Source organism: Nestor notabilis, unplaced genomic scaffold (genome assembly GCF_000696875.1).
Source record: "Nestor notabilis isolate BGI_N333 unplaced genomic scaffold, ASM69687v1 scaffold30039, whole genome shotgun sequence".
In the NCBI taxonomy this organism is placed as follows: domain Eukaryota; kingdom Metazoa; phylum Chordata; class Aves; order Psittaciformes; family Psittacidae; genus Nestor; species Nestor notabilis.
Genome location: NW_009944604.1, coordinates 9,737 through 25,220, shown reverse-complemented (window position 1 = coordinate 25,220; position 15,484 = coordinate 9,737). Strand labels below are relative to the sequence as shown.

At 39.8% G+C, this 15,484-nt stretch overlaps 1 protein-coding gene across 1 annotated transcript; it reads right to left on the bottom strand.

The window, feature by feature from the left end:
• Positions 1–974: 974 nt before the first annotated feature.
• Positions 975–15,121, bottom strand: LOC104411938 (vacuolar protein sorting-associated protein 54-like; the record flags this gene model as incomplete). The annotated part of the gene is made up of 7 exons (XM_010022495.1): positions 14,960–15,121; positions 13,875–14,116; positions 12,325–12,403; positions 9,923–9,957; positions 8,447–8,578; positions 5,457–5,842; positions 975–1,101 (listed from the first exon to the last, which is right to left on the bottom strand). Coding segments are annotated over exons 1-7 (1,137 nt in total), but the record flags the coding sequence as incomplete, so codon positions are not given.
• Positions 15,122–15,484: the final 363 nt, after the last annotated feature.

Below are 15,484 nucleotides of genomic sequence, written 5' to 3'. Positions count from 1 at the left end.
AAAAAAAAAAGAAGAAAATAAAACACACTAAAAATATCAAGGTGAGGACAAGAAACAGTTTTAAGAAATTGCAGAGCAGTTCATGTAACAAACACTCAGTGAACAATATTTAGATCAGTCTAGGGCCTACACAAAGTCCCCTGTGGCAATACCATCTGAGTCCCTCACAGCCCCTTTCATGCTTGTTCCTCAGTTATGCTCATCCACTTGTGCTTAAGAACATGGCTATTTCTGGAGATTAGTGAGTTTCCTCAACCCGAGCAAGAATGACACTAAATACAATTGCACCAACACAAGTGAGAGGCTATCACATCGCAGCACAAAAGTGGGAAGAAACTATAAGGCAGAAATGGGAATATTTAAGTGTTTCATGAAACCCACTGATGAAACGAGACTAAATAGTTAACAGGGTCTAGCAACTAGTGAAGAGTAGTACAGGCAAAATCCAGAAAAACCTTTTCCTGGCTAGAAAGCCATCACAATAGCTTCATCTTCAGATGTTTATCATCTTCAGAGGAATAAGGAATATATGTGTATATATATACATACACACTGCAAATGTAGCATGTATTCAGGGCACCCATATGCTTGATATAAGCACCCATAAATGCATAGGGAGACAGAATGAGAACAGCATGCAGCTACCAGCTTTCATTGCAAAGCTGACATTTTACAGTCAAGTAGATATGAGAGTCTATGTTCTTTTCCACTTACAGGCTGAGGGACTCAGTACATTTCATCAGAGAAAAAGAGAACTGATTATTTTTAAGAAATAAAGTAGGACTGGACTGCAGTTCCATGAGGTTGGTTACAATTATTCAATTTTATCAAGCACAAGAAAAGGGGCAGGGGTAAAAGTGAAATAGTATGAAATTATAATGTTGCTTCTAGGGACCTGAGTGAATTAGTTAGTGCTAATTAAGTACGTTAAATATGCAAACATATTCATCAGTTTATTTCAATAACAGACATACCTCTTCCAGAATTTGGCAATCATCTTCTAAGGGTCTATTTAAATCATTGCGAGCGTACGTTGAAAACTCCGCAATCATCATTTTATCTATCAGCTTTTCCAGTTCACAAAGCTGCGAGCCAAGATGCCTAAGAAAAACAGCCATGGAGATAGGAGCTAAATAATCAACCTGAAAATGAATCATTAGTTCACAGTTGAAGAAAATTACCACCCAGCAGGTAATTTCCATGCAATCAATGCTGGCTTAAAGGGGGGGCTCAAAACTTCACTTCTTAGCGCAGTTGAAACCATGAAGGCACCATCACCTTGCATTGAAACATATGGACTTGAATACTGATGGAGGGTAAAAATTGGAATTAGGACTTTATTTTTGGAAGGTGTTGCATACCTCTCTTCCCAATGAAGTGAACCAGAACTGAGAATACTCGATGCTTGTTGGTATAAAGGTGTTGAAAAGAAGGAATACTTCTTTTGCTTGCCCGGTTCCTTAGCTCATCAGTTCTTCCACTTCAAACATTTGAGCTTTTCATGTGGTCACAGATTTAATTCATGTGACTGAGATACAGTAATAGCTTTAAATGATACAATGGCTTTCAGAGAACACAGAACACTTTTCACATTTCCCATTTTTATGCCACTCTATATTAAAAATATTTTTTCCATGTACTGCAGATTTTCAGACCTATTTTGCAGAGTGTTGTCATACAGAACCACAAGGAAATTTCTCACATCAGAAATACTGATCGACCAGTCTTTAAAAGTTGTGCAGCTATAGAAACATTTAGAAGAGTAAAATTAAAGTGAGAATTTCAGACATGCCAAACACTGCAGGCTTTCCAACTTCCACCAACAGTGCAAGCACCAAGGATCTGTGAAAATCAGACTGCTTCTTCTTTTAAGAAAACAGAAGAGAAAAGAAATAGACACTTTTCCAGTGAGAATTAACAGGAGCTGTGATATTTTAGATAAACCTGAACACAAAATAGGGACAATGAACTTGCCTGGCTTTAATTTAGTGCTGGTGTAGATGGTTCATTAGCTTGGACAGAGCAACAAAAATGTCTTGGGACTCCCTGGTAGGAGCACTGCTGTATCAATGCAAAGCCCACAGCATCCAGCATCGCAGACCACACAGGGCAAAGTCAGTGCCAGGGTGCGAGGAAGCACGATGCCAGGGTTGCTCCTCCCTGCAGAAGCCCCCGTGGCCCAGCACTAAGCTGAACTGAACGAACCTTGGTGGATCTGTGTTAAGCAGATTAATGTCTTTAATTTTAAGATGACTAGGGACATGCCTGCTTTGGAAATTGTTGGTCAAGAGTTGGCTGGAATGGACAAAATGGACACATTTCAAGTATCTAATTTAAACAAAAATGCCCTCTAGGAAATCCAAGCCAGTAGCATCATGGACACATCAAACCAAACAGAAAAAAACCCTGAAGATTATTATTTGCAATGTAATGGCTGGAGTTGCAAAACTGACTGCAGGACTAATATTTGCAACACAAAGGCTCTTATTCAGGTAAGCACGAAGATCTCTTCAGTAAATTATGTCTGTAACTGTGCTTACATACACTGAAGCACAACATAACCTACCCTCTCAAACCTCAGGTATGGAAACATCCATAAGATTAGCCAGCAGTTTGCCTAAGGTGTTCTAGCCCCTAACAACAAAACCCCCTCCACCCTGAAAGATGCAAGAAGATGCTAAACCTTAATTCATACTCCAGTGAAACACCTTGGCAGCTATCTTCTAAAAGGTACCAGTTACACATCAGGTCCTTTCAATGGCTGAATACTACAATCCTCTGATGTAAAATTAGGAGTGCAGTGTAAAAATTCTTTAAAAACACGTAGATGAGAACTATTTTTCCAAGTATCTGTGTTTTACTGTATAAAAAAGTATAAATGTGTGGTTTGCCAGCATACCTGTGCAAAAAAAATCACTGTAACTTCATCACCCCAGCAAGGACTGACAGTGTAAAATCTGGCAGTACGGATTTGTAATTTACTTAACATGCTAAGTTTTTTGGGGTTTTTTTGGTAAAATTAAAATTAACTGGTAAATTTAAAATTTGGTAAAATTAAAAAGATGAACTTGAAAAGGTCAGAACTTGAATTCTAAACCTCCAAAACTTTAATTCTATGCTACAGTAGTAGCAAGCAATAATCACAGTTATGACTGATACATACAATCACTGGGGATATTAACCTAGATTAAAGACACCAATTTATAACCTCACAGCACCTAAGGTGCTTTCATTTTTTGCTATAACTAGAACCAAATTACATTTTTTTCCTGCATATGGCATGCGAAGAAGAGAAAAGTTTTTGTATATGTTTTGTTCTGGTGAGAAGAGATACTAATTATGTAGAAAAATGAGATACTGATTTAGAAGTTAATTTCTTCTTAAAATAAATGAGGTTATTTAACACACTTGACAACTGTGGCATTCTTGCTCAGATCAAAGCAAGAACATCCATTTGGTGTTTCTTGGAAAAAGCTTAAGTGTTTGTGTATGCCATCAGTTTAGATTTTTTTTTTTTAAGTTTATTTATTTTTAGAAACACAACATTCTACTGGGAAGTTTTATCAAGATCTCTCTCTCTCCACTGCACATTATTTCTCCAGACACTATACACACAGGCCACTGTGAGAACAACTGTGTGAGGCTTCTCAACCACACTTGCATCTCTGGTGGGGGTGATGACTTAGGTTGTATTGAACTCACCTTTCTGAACCGTTACTATCCAAAGGAGAGGGGACACTTCCCACTTTTAACTCTTCTAAAGTGGAACTTTAAAAGAATGGCACATTCTTGGGACATGATGTATAGCAACCACAGTAACAGCAGAACTGCACGCTCCGCTGATGTAGCATGTAGGTTACTCTATTGCAAACCACAACTAATTGGTTGGTGCTGTCGTAGGGAAGTGACAACGTTCTACAACAACTACGTGTTGTAGAAGTACACTTATTATCATCAAGGTAAATACAAATGTGACTCAGTTGAGAGCTGTGCGTCATAATCAAGTGGTTGAGAGTAGGAACAGTAAAGAGGAAAAAAACTGTGCTGAGGTGTCTGAAGATGGATCATCTAAGCTAAAAGAAAAAGACTAACAGCTGCCAACAACTTTCCTTCCAACAGTTTATTAGCCCTTTAAATATTTAGGGTTTGGGTTGTTTGGTTTTTTGGGGTTTTTTTAATACTTTTTCTAAGATCTTTTCTATGTAAAATTTGAGTGTTTTCCCAAACCAGCTAGAAGGATGTTAGAAGAGGAACTCATGAGAACAGACAGGCAAGAGTAGTAACTGTATACAGTTCTGAGCATTCATATAACAGTTATTGAGCAACAACCACACTTTTATTGTACAAGCTGGAACCACAAGGTTGCAGGAACCACACAACCCCTAAACAAAACACTACAACCACCCCCAACAGCATCAAGTTCTAAAACTAAGTATACAGCTCTTGAACTGGCTCATGCAAGTCTCAGAGCTGATTTGACATACGCTACTTCTGCTAACACCATACCACAGTGGCAGCTTTGCATACACCACTTTTAAACTCTGCATGACAGTTATGATAGTTTTATTTTATATCAGCTAAAAGGATTCCACTGTATTAATACTCTTGCCTATCACAGGGGGACCTTGTCTAGTGCAGTAGCACCTCCCAAGTGGAGCTCTAATTATCCACAGTTAACGGAAGCAGCCAGCACAGGACCTTGGACTCACTAACTCCTATCACTTTAGCAAACATGGGTGAAAAACAGTAGCAATAGCAGCTTGTGCAGCACCTTCCCACTGTTTCTTCCCTTCCCAGCTTTAGCAGCTCACAGAACTGAACTCAGATGGATGAAGCAAAAAGAAGCACTCCCTTGGCCACAGTAAATACAGCTCTCTGTAAGAGCAGACATGGTTGGAACCATCCCATCTGACCACATGTCAACCTCTGACCACATTTTGAACGATGGCTTGATAGCTCAGCACTGGCTTTTGCTGGCAAAGCTTCATCCAGCACAAGCACAGGCTGGAGGCTGACCTGTGTGACACATGGTCCGTGGATATTCCTGTAACACCACAAGCCTAGGTCAGTCATTGCAGACACCAGCCTGGAGTATCTCTGGGGTGCTGCCTGTATGAGGACTGCAGACCACCACTTGGAAACCATGTCTCAGATGTGGGCTACAAGCCTTGCAAGACGAAGGTCCAGCCACTGCTTGGTTCTAATATTAGCACTCCTAAACCACATGTAAACAAGAATGGGGTATAAAGCATTTAGATTCACTCCCTCCAAAAACAATTATTTCTGGCACATGCACCAGTCACACTGCTTATGCCACACTTAGATTTTGTACCTTTCGTACTATGTTCTCCATGAATGAAAAAAGAAAGGTAAAAGAAATCCCTTCAGCCAACGTTATGTGCTCAACACATTACAGCTCTACTTGCATTTTATTAATTTCCTAGATGATTACCTACCGGAAACTGTGAATGCCTTGAAGCTCTTGCTGTAACACCTCCTGTGTGGTTGCTATTAAGTCCAAAGCTCCAACGAACTCAGAAGTGGATAGCAGCAACTGTACTGTGGGCTGTGTTTGGTGTACAGTAGCCATTAACTTCAGCTTATTGTATGCTTTTATACAGTTATTTCTGGTGAGTGACAGTCTTAAAACTCGAAGTGATCCTTCACACATTACTTTATCAATTTGGGCGATTTTCTCTCTAAGTAATTTTACAGCCTGGGAGGTTTTCCTGAGGTAGTCCTGCAACTCATGCTGAGAGGTCATTGCATGAAAAAATGCTTCTGAGCGCAGAGAAATCTGATGAGCAATATTGACTTCCACAATGTCCAGATAATGGCTCAGCTAGAAAGAGGAGGGAGAAGGAAAAACAAACAGTGTTGACATGACTTGACAAGTTTATGACCATGCAAATACACTTCCAGGGTATTTGTCTTATTGTATCATCAGAAAATTTTGCTAATAAAAATTAAAGCCCTTTTTGTCAGATTAGCAAGCAAGTAACTACCTGCTGTGGTTTGATCATTTGTTTTTAAATGAGTTCTAAGTCATTTTGGGAAGGCTGAATTGATGCCTCTTCTGCTTGAATATTATAAGGTAGAAGAGCAAATAGTTTTGAAAGACTCAAGCTTTTGTACCACATGAATGCACACTGGCCCTGTTAGAATATGGCCATTAACCAGGAGACAGCTCTGGATATTGGCTTGTAAATAAGAACAGCATACACATGCAAATACACTATGTACTTCGGACCACTGAAGCTGCTAAAGATGCAGCCCAACTATACTGGATGACATGGCTTTGGAATGGCTGTTCATTTAAAAAGCTGTAGCATCTTCTTGTAGAAAAATCCTCAGGATGTATCTGGCTGCAGGGTTTTATGCCAACCAGCTGGAGTTCCTATTAAGCATATTTCATGTGCACTGGCTCTGTGGGATTCCCAGACACAGAGAATGCCTACATGTTTAGAAGCTAAAATTAAAAATCTCTATGTCAAACAGTTACCAAGACCACTGGGTTGGCCCTGATTATTTGAGCTGTAAAAGCTCTGTGTTCTGGCTTATGTTGAAAACGCAAACTCAAAGGACTGAGGCATTAGGATGCTCATCTGAATGCTAATACTCAGATGACCTGGTTTCTGAGAGGTGCCAAGCACTCAAACCTCATGCTGAGTTTCAAAAGGCCCATCCAGAGATGGAAAGGAAATCAGCTGCAGAATGTTACCTTCTTACAATTATTTTCATCCTGCATGTATTTAACACTGGGGATTTATTCAATATGCAAACCCATCTTTCTTGTAGTAAGTTTAATCAAAAACATCCTCCACCAACAGCTGTAACACACCTAGCCCACAGGAAAAGCTGAGACAGACTGGGACACAGGGATCAGAGGAAGGGTTATGTTGATTATTTATTTGATTATACCAACCAGATGCCCCAGGTCCCTCCACTATGCTAAGTGAGGTAGAACAAACAGAACAAAATGATAGTACCTGCCTCATAGAGCTTACAGTCCCAATGTAGGGCAAGACATGGAAGGAGGTAAGGAAGAGAAGAATGTCAGGGAGAAATTGTTCAAGTAGATCAGTAGCAGTTAAAAAAGCATTAATAGCCTAAGTATGTGTGCTTACAGCAGGGTTTTCCAAATCCTGTTGAAAAATAGTGCCTGGAGCTAAGGCTAATTATGGCAGCAGGGTGCCTACTTCTACATGGTTAAGTGTAAACCGTGCAGATCAGTGCCTTTAAAAAGTAAAACAAAAGAATTTGGCCACTTCAGTAATATGAAGCAGTGTAATAATTTGTCTGTCAGGCATGTGGCTTTGGAGGCAATAGAACTACACCATACTATTTAGGTATTTATCACCTCTCCAAAGAAGAGTGGCTAATGGCTATTCAAAGTCTTATTTTCACTCCCCTGCGTTAGAGAGGGCTCTGGGTCTCCTTTGCTCTAAGTCCAGGTTGAGTGTCCATCCTGCCAAGAAACTCCAAAGAAGTATTCCTCAAAATTCAGGTTTGGAGGACAATCCAACAAATGATCAAGTTAGCCTCCCGCAAAGCCTGTCTCTTCCTCCAGACCTGGCAGGAGAGCAGGAAGGATAACTCCTGGAAATGTGGAAACACCTTCCAGAGGATCTTGTGTTACTATTTCTTAAGGCACCTCACTACTGTATTATTTCTTTCCCCCTCCTTGCTCCCAGAAGCTTTAACAGACAACACAGGAGGGAAAACTATTGTTAGAAAACAGTCCCAAATTGTGTAGATTTTCTGTAAGCATTTTATAGGTATTTGTACCATAAAAATGATTCTTTGTGGGATTTTCCATAGTGTGATTACTTAACATAAAAAAAAGACCAAGTAAAGCTTTCTGTTTCCAATATGAAAGAAACTCCTCTGCTTTCACACTCTCCAATGCACTCAAGTCCTTTGTGAAATACAAAACGGATCAGTGCAGATAACATGACAAAATTGATAGGAAGTGCCTGACATACAAAAACCTTAGGATTTAATATTTCTTTTAGCACAAAAACCACAGTGCCTTGAATCTGGTTTTCCTGAGATGTGAGAAAGCAATGGTCTTAAACAGTGTACAACCTCTAGCTTTCCCTTTCTCAGAGAATGCTCTTCCTCCCTAACAAATAGCTCCATTCCTTTGAAGTTCTCAGTATATACCTGCTTCACTAAGTTTTAGTAGCCACAAAGAGGCAGTTATTATGCCATACACAGATTTTTTTTTTTCCAGATTTGATAGATTTATTCAGCAGGGGAAAAAAAGTTCTTTCAGTAAGATGCTTCTTGCATTGTTTACTAACAATCTGCAGCCTGATGTAAAAGGAGAGATAACAAAGCCCACAACAGTGATGTCTCAACAAACAGCACAGAACAGCAGCAATGTTTCTTTGTGGTAACTAACAGCTGCGATGGATCATGACATTTTGTATGACAGTTGTACCTTTTCTTGAAGTAACCTGGAGGAAGCTGCATCACGATTTCCTTTTCCACCAGCAGTACTAAAATGAGACCATGGTAAAACGGCATTAAAGGTTAAGGAATCTTCCAATGCAAAATCTGGTTTCATAAATATCTGAAACAGAAAAACAAAAGAAATAAATGCGCCTCCCTCACCCCTACAATTTCCTCCCCAGTTAAACACACCTCCCATCTCATGAAGCTAAAAGGGATCTTATTTGTTAATTTCAAAAATCAAGTTTTCATTTATCCAGGCAAACAAATTCGTTCCAGACCTTCCAACCAATTTTTTTCACACTTTAAAAGCTTGTGTGGATCTGACAGTCTTATCTTCCTAGAAGTGGAAAGCACAGTTCCAAAATTACACAAATTATCAAGCATCCAAGATGATCTAAACATCCTGACTGTGAGCATGCAGGCAACATTAAACTTCAGGTGCATCCTCTAAAGGATCAGAGCAAACAGAGTTTTTCAATAGCAGGGGCATCCTATTGCCGATCTGCTCATTTCTGGGGCCATAGCTTCTACCAGAGTGAGGATCCAGCCAGCTGTCAGGGGGCACCAAATGTTGCCTGTGAGGGAACAGAGCCTCAAGCTCATCTTCCTTAGCATAATGCAGCAAACGTGCTGGTCATGGAAAGAGTCAATAACACATAACATTAGCTACACATCTGGGAGAACTATTAATCCAAAACTCTCCCTGATAATGTTACTTTTACTTGACAAAACTGGTACAAATGTTAAGCTTCCAGGCAGACAGCAGCACCCTCTCCCTGTATCTATGAAGTATAATTTTAAAAGCTTTAACACAGACTATAGCATCACACCACACTCAAACATTCTTGTTTCACGGACTTTAAACACTGCAGTGACAGCTATTCAAGTAACAGCTCACACGACTGGCACAGAGATGCTGACCCATACTAACACTGACTTCTTAATGTACATAGAAAAAATTATTCAGACTGAAATGGAATCTGGAGTTGTGTCTTTTGTCAACCTGCCACAAACCCCCCCACACACATCATATACACTGCATGCATATATGCAAGAGGGCTTTGCTCAAGGATTCAAGGAGTTAAACCTAGTGCTAAGTTGTACACTGTGCAACATTCAAGCTTCTATCAAACTCTTCAGTTTTCATTTCCTCCTAGGACACAGAGTGGCTAACTGTGCCCAGCTCTGAGGTTTTAACTATTAAAGATGAAAAAAATAATGGCATTTGTATTCTACTTAAAGTCAGGGAAAAGTCAAGACCACAGGAAACAACAGCAACATCAAACAAACAAAAAAAGGGAAAGAAAAAGCAGATTGTTCTTAGTCTTTTAAATTCTGAGCACTGAAGATCCTCTTGAGAATCAGCTCGGACAAAATTTCTACGAAGAATAGAATACATTCTTACAGTCAAGACTACGTGTGAGAAACCCTTACAGAAGCTTAGCGTGCACAGGGACCATACCTTAGGTACTTGTTCCAGATCTGTCCTGGATTTATCTAAAAGTAAACAAAAGAGGAGTAGTCATTCATGAGCAAACAGCAAAAAACAATCACCTTGAACATTGCTAAACCCTACGAAGAAGTTTTCAAGACAACAGTGCCTGCTTTCACACAGGGGACAGACAGGGTGGGTGGATAAGGTTAAAACTGAAATGAAATGTTCTGACTGAACAGGAGGAATAACTTTTTCACCATGGGGACAATCAAGCACTGGAGCAGGCTGCCCAGAGGGGCTGGGTATGCTCCATCCTTGGAGGCTTTCAAGGCCCAACTAGATAAAGCCATGAGCAGCTTGGCCTGACCTCCCAGCCAAACTGGCTTTGAGAGGGCAGTTGCAGTAAAGACCTTCTGAAGTCCCATCCAACCTGAAATATTCTGATTCCTAGAAACAGTCTTTGGTTCTTAACTGATTTGCTCCTTGCTTTATTTGGTTTGAAATACATAAGGCAACCTAGAGATCATCCTGCTGTCCTCAGTCTTCGGACAGACCAACAAAAGTAAAAGGCCAAGTCTTGTGGGCTTGAGTTAGAGGAAGACAGGCAATGCCAACAAAAGAAATTACAGAAAATAAAGAGTTCCAGTTTACCAAATGATGCTTCTACCAGGAATGGTCCACCTACCCCAGAAGCTCCCTGCTACTCTGGTGACACAGTCATTTTCTCTTGTGTAAAAACAAAGGACTCTTTCAAGATGGATTAAGCTAAGCCTGAAGAAGGAACTCTTATTTTGCAGCATTTGCCACAGACAGGCTCATTCAGGAACAGCTATTCCAAAATAACACCAATCACAGAGAAACCCTACAGAAGGGCTTCCTTTTGCATGGAAAAGGAGGAAGAAAGCCGATTAAAAGAACTTGATCAAAAGGAGTAAGCTACTGAATGCTTCTTGCTGTGTTACCTGTAAACATGGATATAGACAAGCCTGATCAAACAGTGACTGGCAAATGAACCTTTTTATGCTAAGGTTTTTAAGAAAATAAAATAAACATTAAAAGCTTGCTCCAGGATGTGCCTGTTTATTTTCCTTTTTCTTGTCATTTCTTCTTCATTTTGCCTCTTGCCTTCCTTTGTCCAGTTTCACATTAGCTGAACTATTCCTCTAAAATCTTGAGATTCAGCCTTGCTACAGCTGCAGACACCCAAAAAAGTTCGCCAGATGATCTTTGCTAACAGTAACCAGAGGAATACTAAGCAGAAAACTGGCCAGAGTAGAACTGCATGAAACACAGGAAAAGGCAAAATCCTGCGCCTGGACAGGAATAAATCTAGGCACCATTACAGGCAAGTGGTCTAGTAGCTAGAAAGCACTCCTGCAGAGAGGGACCTGGGATCCTAGCAGTTAACAAACTGACTATCATGCAGCAGTGCACTCCTGTGGCAAAGCACCCTGGGGTTGCATTAGACAGAGCACTGCCAGCAGGTTGAGGGAAGGTGATCCTCCCTCTCTCCACTCAGCACTAGTTAGACATCTGGAGCAGTGTGCCCAGTTTTGAGCTCCCCAGTACAAGACAGACCTACCCATACTGGAGTAAGTCCAATGGAGGGTCACAAAGATGATTAAGAGACCAGGAGAGGTTGAGAGAGCTGAGTTGGCTCAGCCTCAGAGAGATCAGGGGTTATCTTATCAATGTTTTCAAATATCTGATGGGAAGGTGTAAAGAAGACAGAGCAGGCTCTTCTCAGTGGTGCCCACTGACAGAACAAGAGGCAACGGGCAGAAACTGATAAATGAAAAATTCCATCTGAACATAAGGAAAATACATTTACTGTGAAGGTGGTCAAACACTGAAACAGTGTTTACACAGCCAGAGAGGCTGTGTACATTTATCCATCCATGGATAAACCCAAAATGCAGCCGGACATTGTCCTCCTGTACAAAGGTCATCCTGCTTGAGCAGGTGGTTTGGAGTAGACCATTTTGAGATGTCACCTCCCACCTCAGCCATTCTGTGATCCTCAGGGCAGAGAAACAGGAATGGCCCAGCGCCATTCTTCTCTGCTAAGTCAACAGCTGCTGACACAACAGTTTCCACAGATCTTAAATAAAAGGAAGTTAAAGAAAACACTGGCAGGCACATAATGACCTGCCATGAATGCAAACATGACAAGGAAAAGTTTAAGAGCATGTATAACAAGCATTCTGATCTATAAAATACGAGCAGTGGTCACAAATACTACTAAGTCAACCATATCTGGGTTTTCAGTTATTGTTACAAAGAAATCATCATCAGCTGTTATTGCACATGAAGCCTTCAAGCAAGTAAAGGAGATTATTGGTATGCTATAACATTCATTTTTGAATGCTATTACATACTGATAACAAAGAAATTACTTTTTAAAGACTAGGGGAAGGCTTTGACTATACCGTGGGTGTGTAATAGGGTCCCATCGAAAGTATCCTTACGAGTACAAATGTTCTTGCATCTTTCATGAACCTTCTCTCTCTGTAAAGGAGAAAATATATTTAAGAATTATTCTGAAGCTTAAACAAGAGTTTTTTCTTTGAAACAGAATATTCTGAATATTTTCAGTGAAACATAGGTTTCACTGAAATCAAATAATTCTGGTAAGTTCACAACAGCATTTTTTTTCCTTTTAAAAGCTCAGATGATGTTTGTCCAGGTGAAAGGTACCAAAAATTGCAGCCCGTAGTTGATATGCTGTTTTTCTCTGTATCTTTACATCTCAAGAGAAAAAGGACACAAAAGTTCTTGAAGAGGTGTAATAACTTCTCTACATGATGAGATAGAACCACAGTTCAATTGTGATTACATAGCCAAATATTTGCTTTCTAATCCAGAAAGCACACTAACACACAATGAATGATTTTTCATCGTTAAATTAAACTGGATCAAAGCAGAAATTGCTTCCACACCTAATGAGTGCCTTGCTGAAACCACACATCTTGTTGTGTCATGCTGAGTTTCAAACTTTATCTACACGTGTAAACACCACCACAGACCACAGTGGTGAGAAAGTGCATTTCTATAGAACACGGATGTCAGCTAGATCACTGCTAGAAACTACCTCATGGGTTAGCTCCCTTCTCCCAAAATCTTCTTTCATTTAGCAGCCACTGCATTACACACTCATTTCAATGGATGAGCTCTTAGACATTTTAAATGTTGAGTGTGTGAACTAATGGCAATAGTTCAGCTACAGACAATTCACTTTGACATTCTTTAACTATGATGTATACAAGTAACACCTCCTGCAGCCAATTCTGTACCAGCAAGAAAAAAAAAACACAAAAGAAAGTTACAAACCAAGGAAGCAGAAAACAGTGGGAGACTTCTACATATTCTTTCAGTTAAAAAAAAAAAGAAAAAAGAATACTACATACTTACTGACACCTGTATTTTAAGAGTTTGTAGAAGTCTCCTACTGGTCCTGGTGTCCTTAGATGTAGCTTAAACTTTCCTGTTACAAAAGAAATCATTGAGATAATAGGCCTATTTATAGTTTAAGAACTCCACATATATATGTTTAAATTAGAGACTTAAAAAAAAGTGTATCTCCAATCCTTGCAGTACATAGTCATGTTTTATATTTGATCCAAAGGTCTGAAACTATGTTGCACTGTAGAGCCCAATCATTAAACAATCCTTACAGAAGAAGGATTAATAATCAGAAAGAATGAATATGAACTGTAAGCACTGCTGCAGAGCTCAGTATTCAGAAATACAAATGAAAAAACCCCATGAAATTGCCTAGAGAGAATTTAGACCGCATTTTCCACACTACTAATAGTGAGATTACAAAACAAGAAACGCCTAATGAAGACTCAACAAGCACTGAAGAGCAAATTAATTATCAGCTAACTGCATAAGGGACCACTAGCAGGGACAACCTCTAATTAGAAGAAGGATCTCAAATCTCTCCTAGCACTATGTGTATCAAGTTTTGGGTTCTTACCGGAGCGATTTCCTGTTGGTATAATGCAAAATGTTCCTTGGTGATCTGTGGGAGGTAGAATGAAGGCGTGACTTCAGTGTCCACAAAGTCCACTCCCCATGTTTTTGTAAAGAAATCAGATTCCCTTTTTGCTAACCTAGGATCATTTAGTGCTGCTGGGAGATTGACTTTGGAATGATAAATAGTCCATCTGTGCTGATCCGCAACTAGAGATGGGCTGTCACATAAATTATGGGGATCGCCTGCAGGACAAAAGACAAGACAGTTTACGGTGAGAAACTGGAAGTTCTATTTTTGCTAAAATGTGGTTCTTAAGCAAACCGTGTTTCCACAATTAAATAGTGGATTGGAATTATCTATGCAAAAGACACGTGATATTCTCCTTCTGCAACACTTTACCTTGCATTTCTTCTATGAGATTACCCAACACAAGGTTTGAACAGTGGTGCATTCATACTCATTAAATACATTTAACTCAACAACATCAGCTTTTACTGAAAAGAATCCCATACACAATCATATTTTAATAATCTGAACTCAATCAGAAGCACAGTTGAAATTCATTAGTGTTATATTTCATGATTCTTAAGACCCCACCTGCTCGTTTTTATAAAGTAAGATTTAGTATAGCCCTGCAGCTGCAACTGTGACCAAAACCTGGTTTTACAATAGCACTAGAGACTTATGACAGTGCTAGAGACAGGTCTTGGTCTCTTGCTTCCTACTGCAGGAGGGCTGGGTTGTTTCATAGAAGTAATGCAGCTAGACTCCAAGCACACTGGACAGGTCTGTTACAGGCTCTGACAGAATATACCCTTTTCTTGCATGTAGTATGGATCATGGCTATAATGTGAAATCACATAAGCAAGGTCCCATCTCTAACGTGGACATGTGAAAGCAGGCTGTGACTAGGAAGGCTCTCCTACTGCTCCAAAGGGACACGGGGTGGTACAAAGCAGAATTACAGCATACTTTCAAATGAGACTACAGCTTAGTACACTACACCCAGTATACAAGAACTGAACAATGGTCAATGGGTTAGCAAGTTTAATTCCATTTTCACTCTCCTTGCACGCTGACATTACCTGTAGGTTCCTTGGGACACACATCAGGCAGTGACTGCACAGGTCGAAAGCGTTTCGTGACATCCATTTCCTTTTTAAAGAAAGCATCACTGCTGTTTGACTGAGGCACTGGTGAAGAACTGTGGCTTGATGCCATTGCATAAAATCACCACTTGATAAAAGCTAAATAAGAAACAACAAATATCAAGGCTTTAATATAAAGATTAGTTACAGACTGTATTAAAACAATGACACTCCATCAGCTGCATAGGATTTTTTTAACTGCAACACTAACTGACATTTCAACAGTAACAGGGGGAAGTTTATTTTAAAGGTGAAAATAAAAGGCAGAATATAACTTCACAGTCTGTTGTCTCCCACAATTTTAGGTTGGACAGTATCTTGTTCTTGTATGCAGGACCAATAGAATTGTGCATTTAAAAAAAGAAGCCTTTCAGGCAATTCGTCCCTTCTATTGCTCTAAGTACTGCAGCCATACTGCACACATTCAAAGTAGAGCTTCCTCACAGGTAGCAGAAAGCTTGA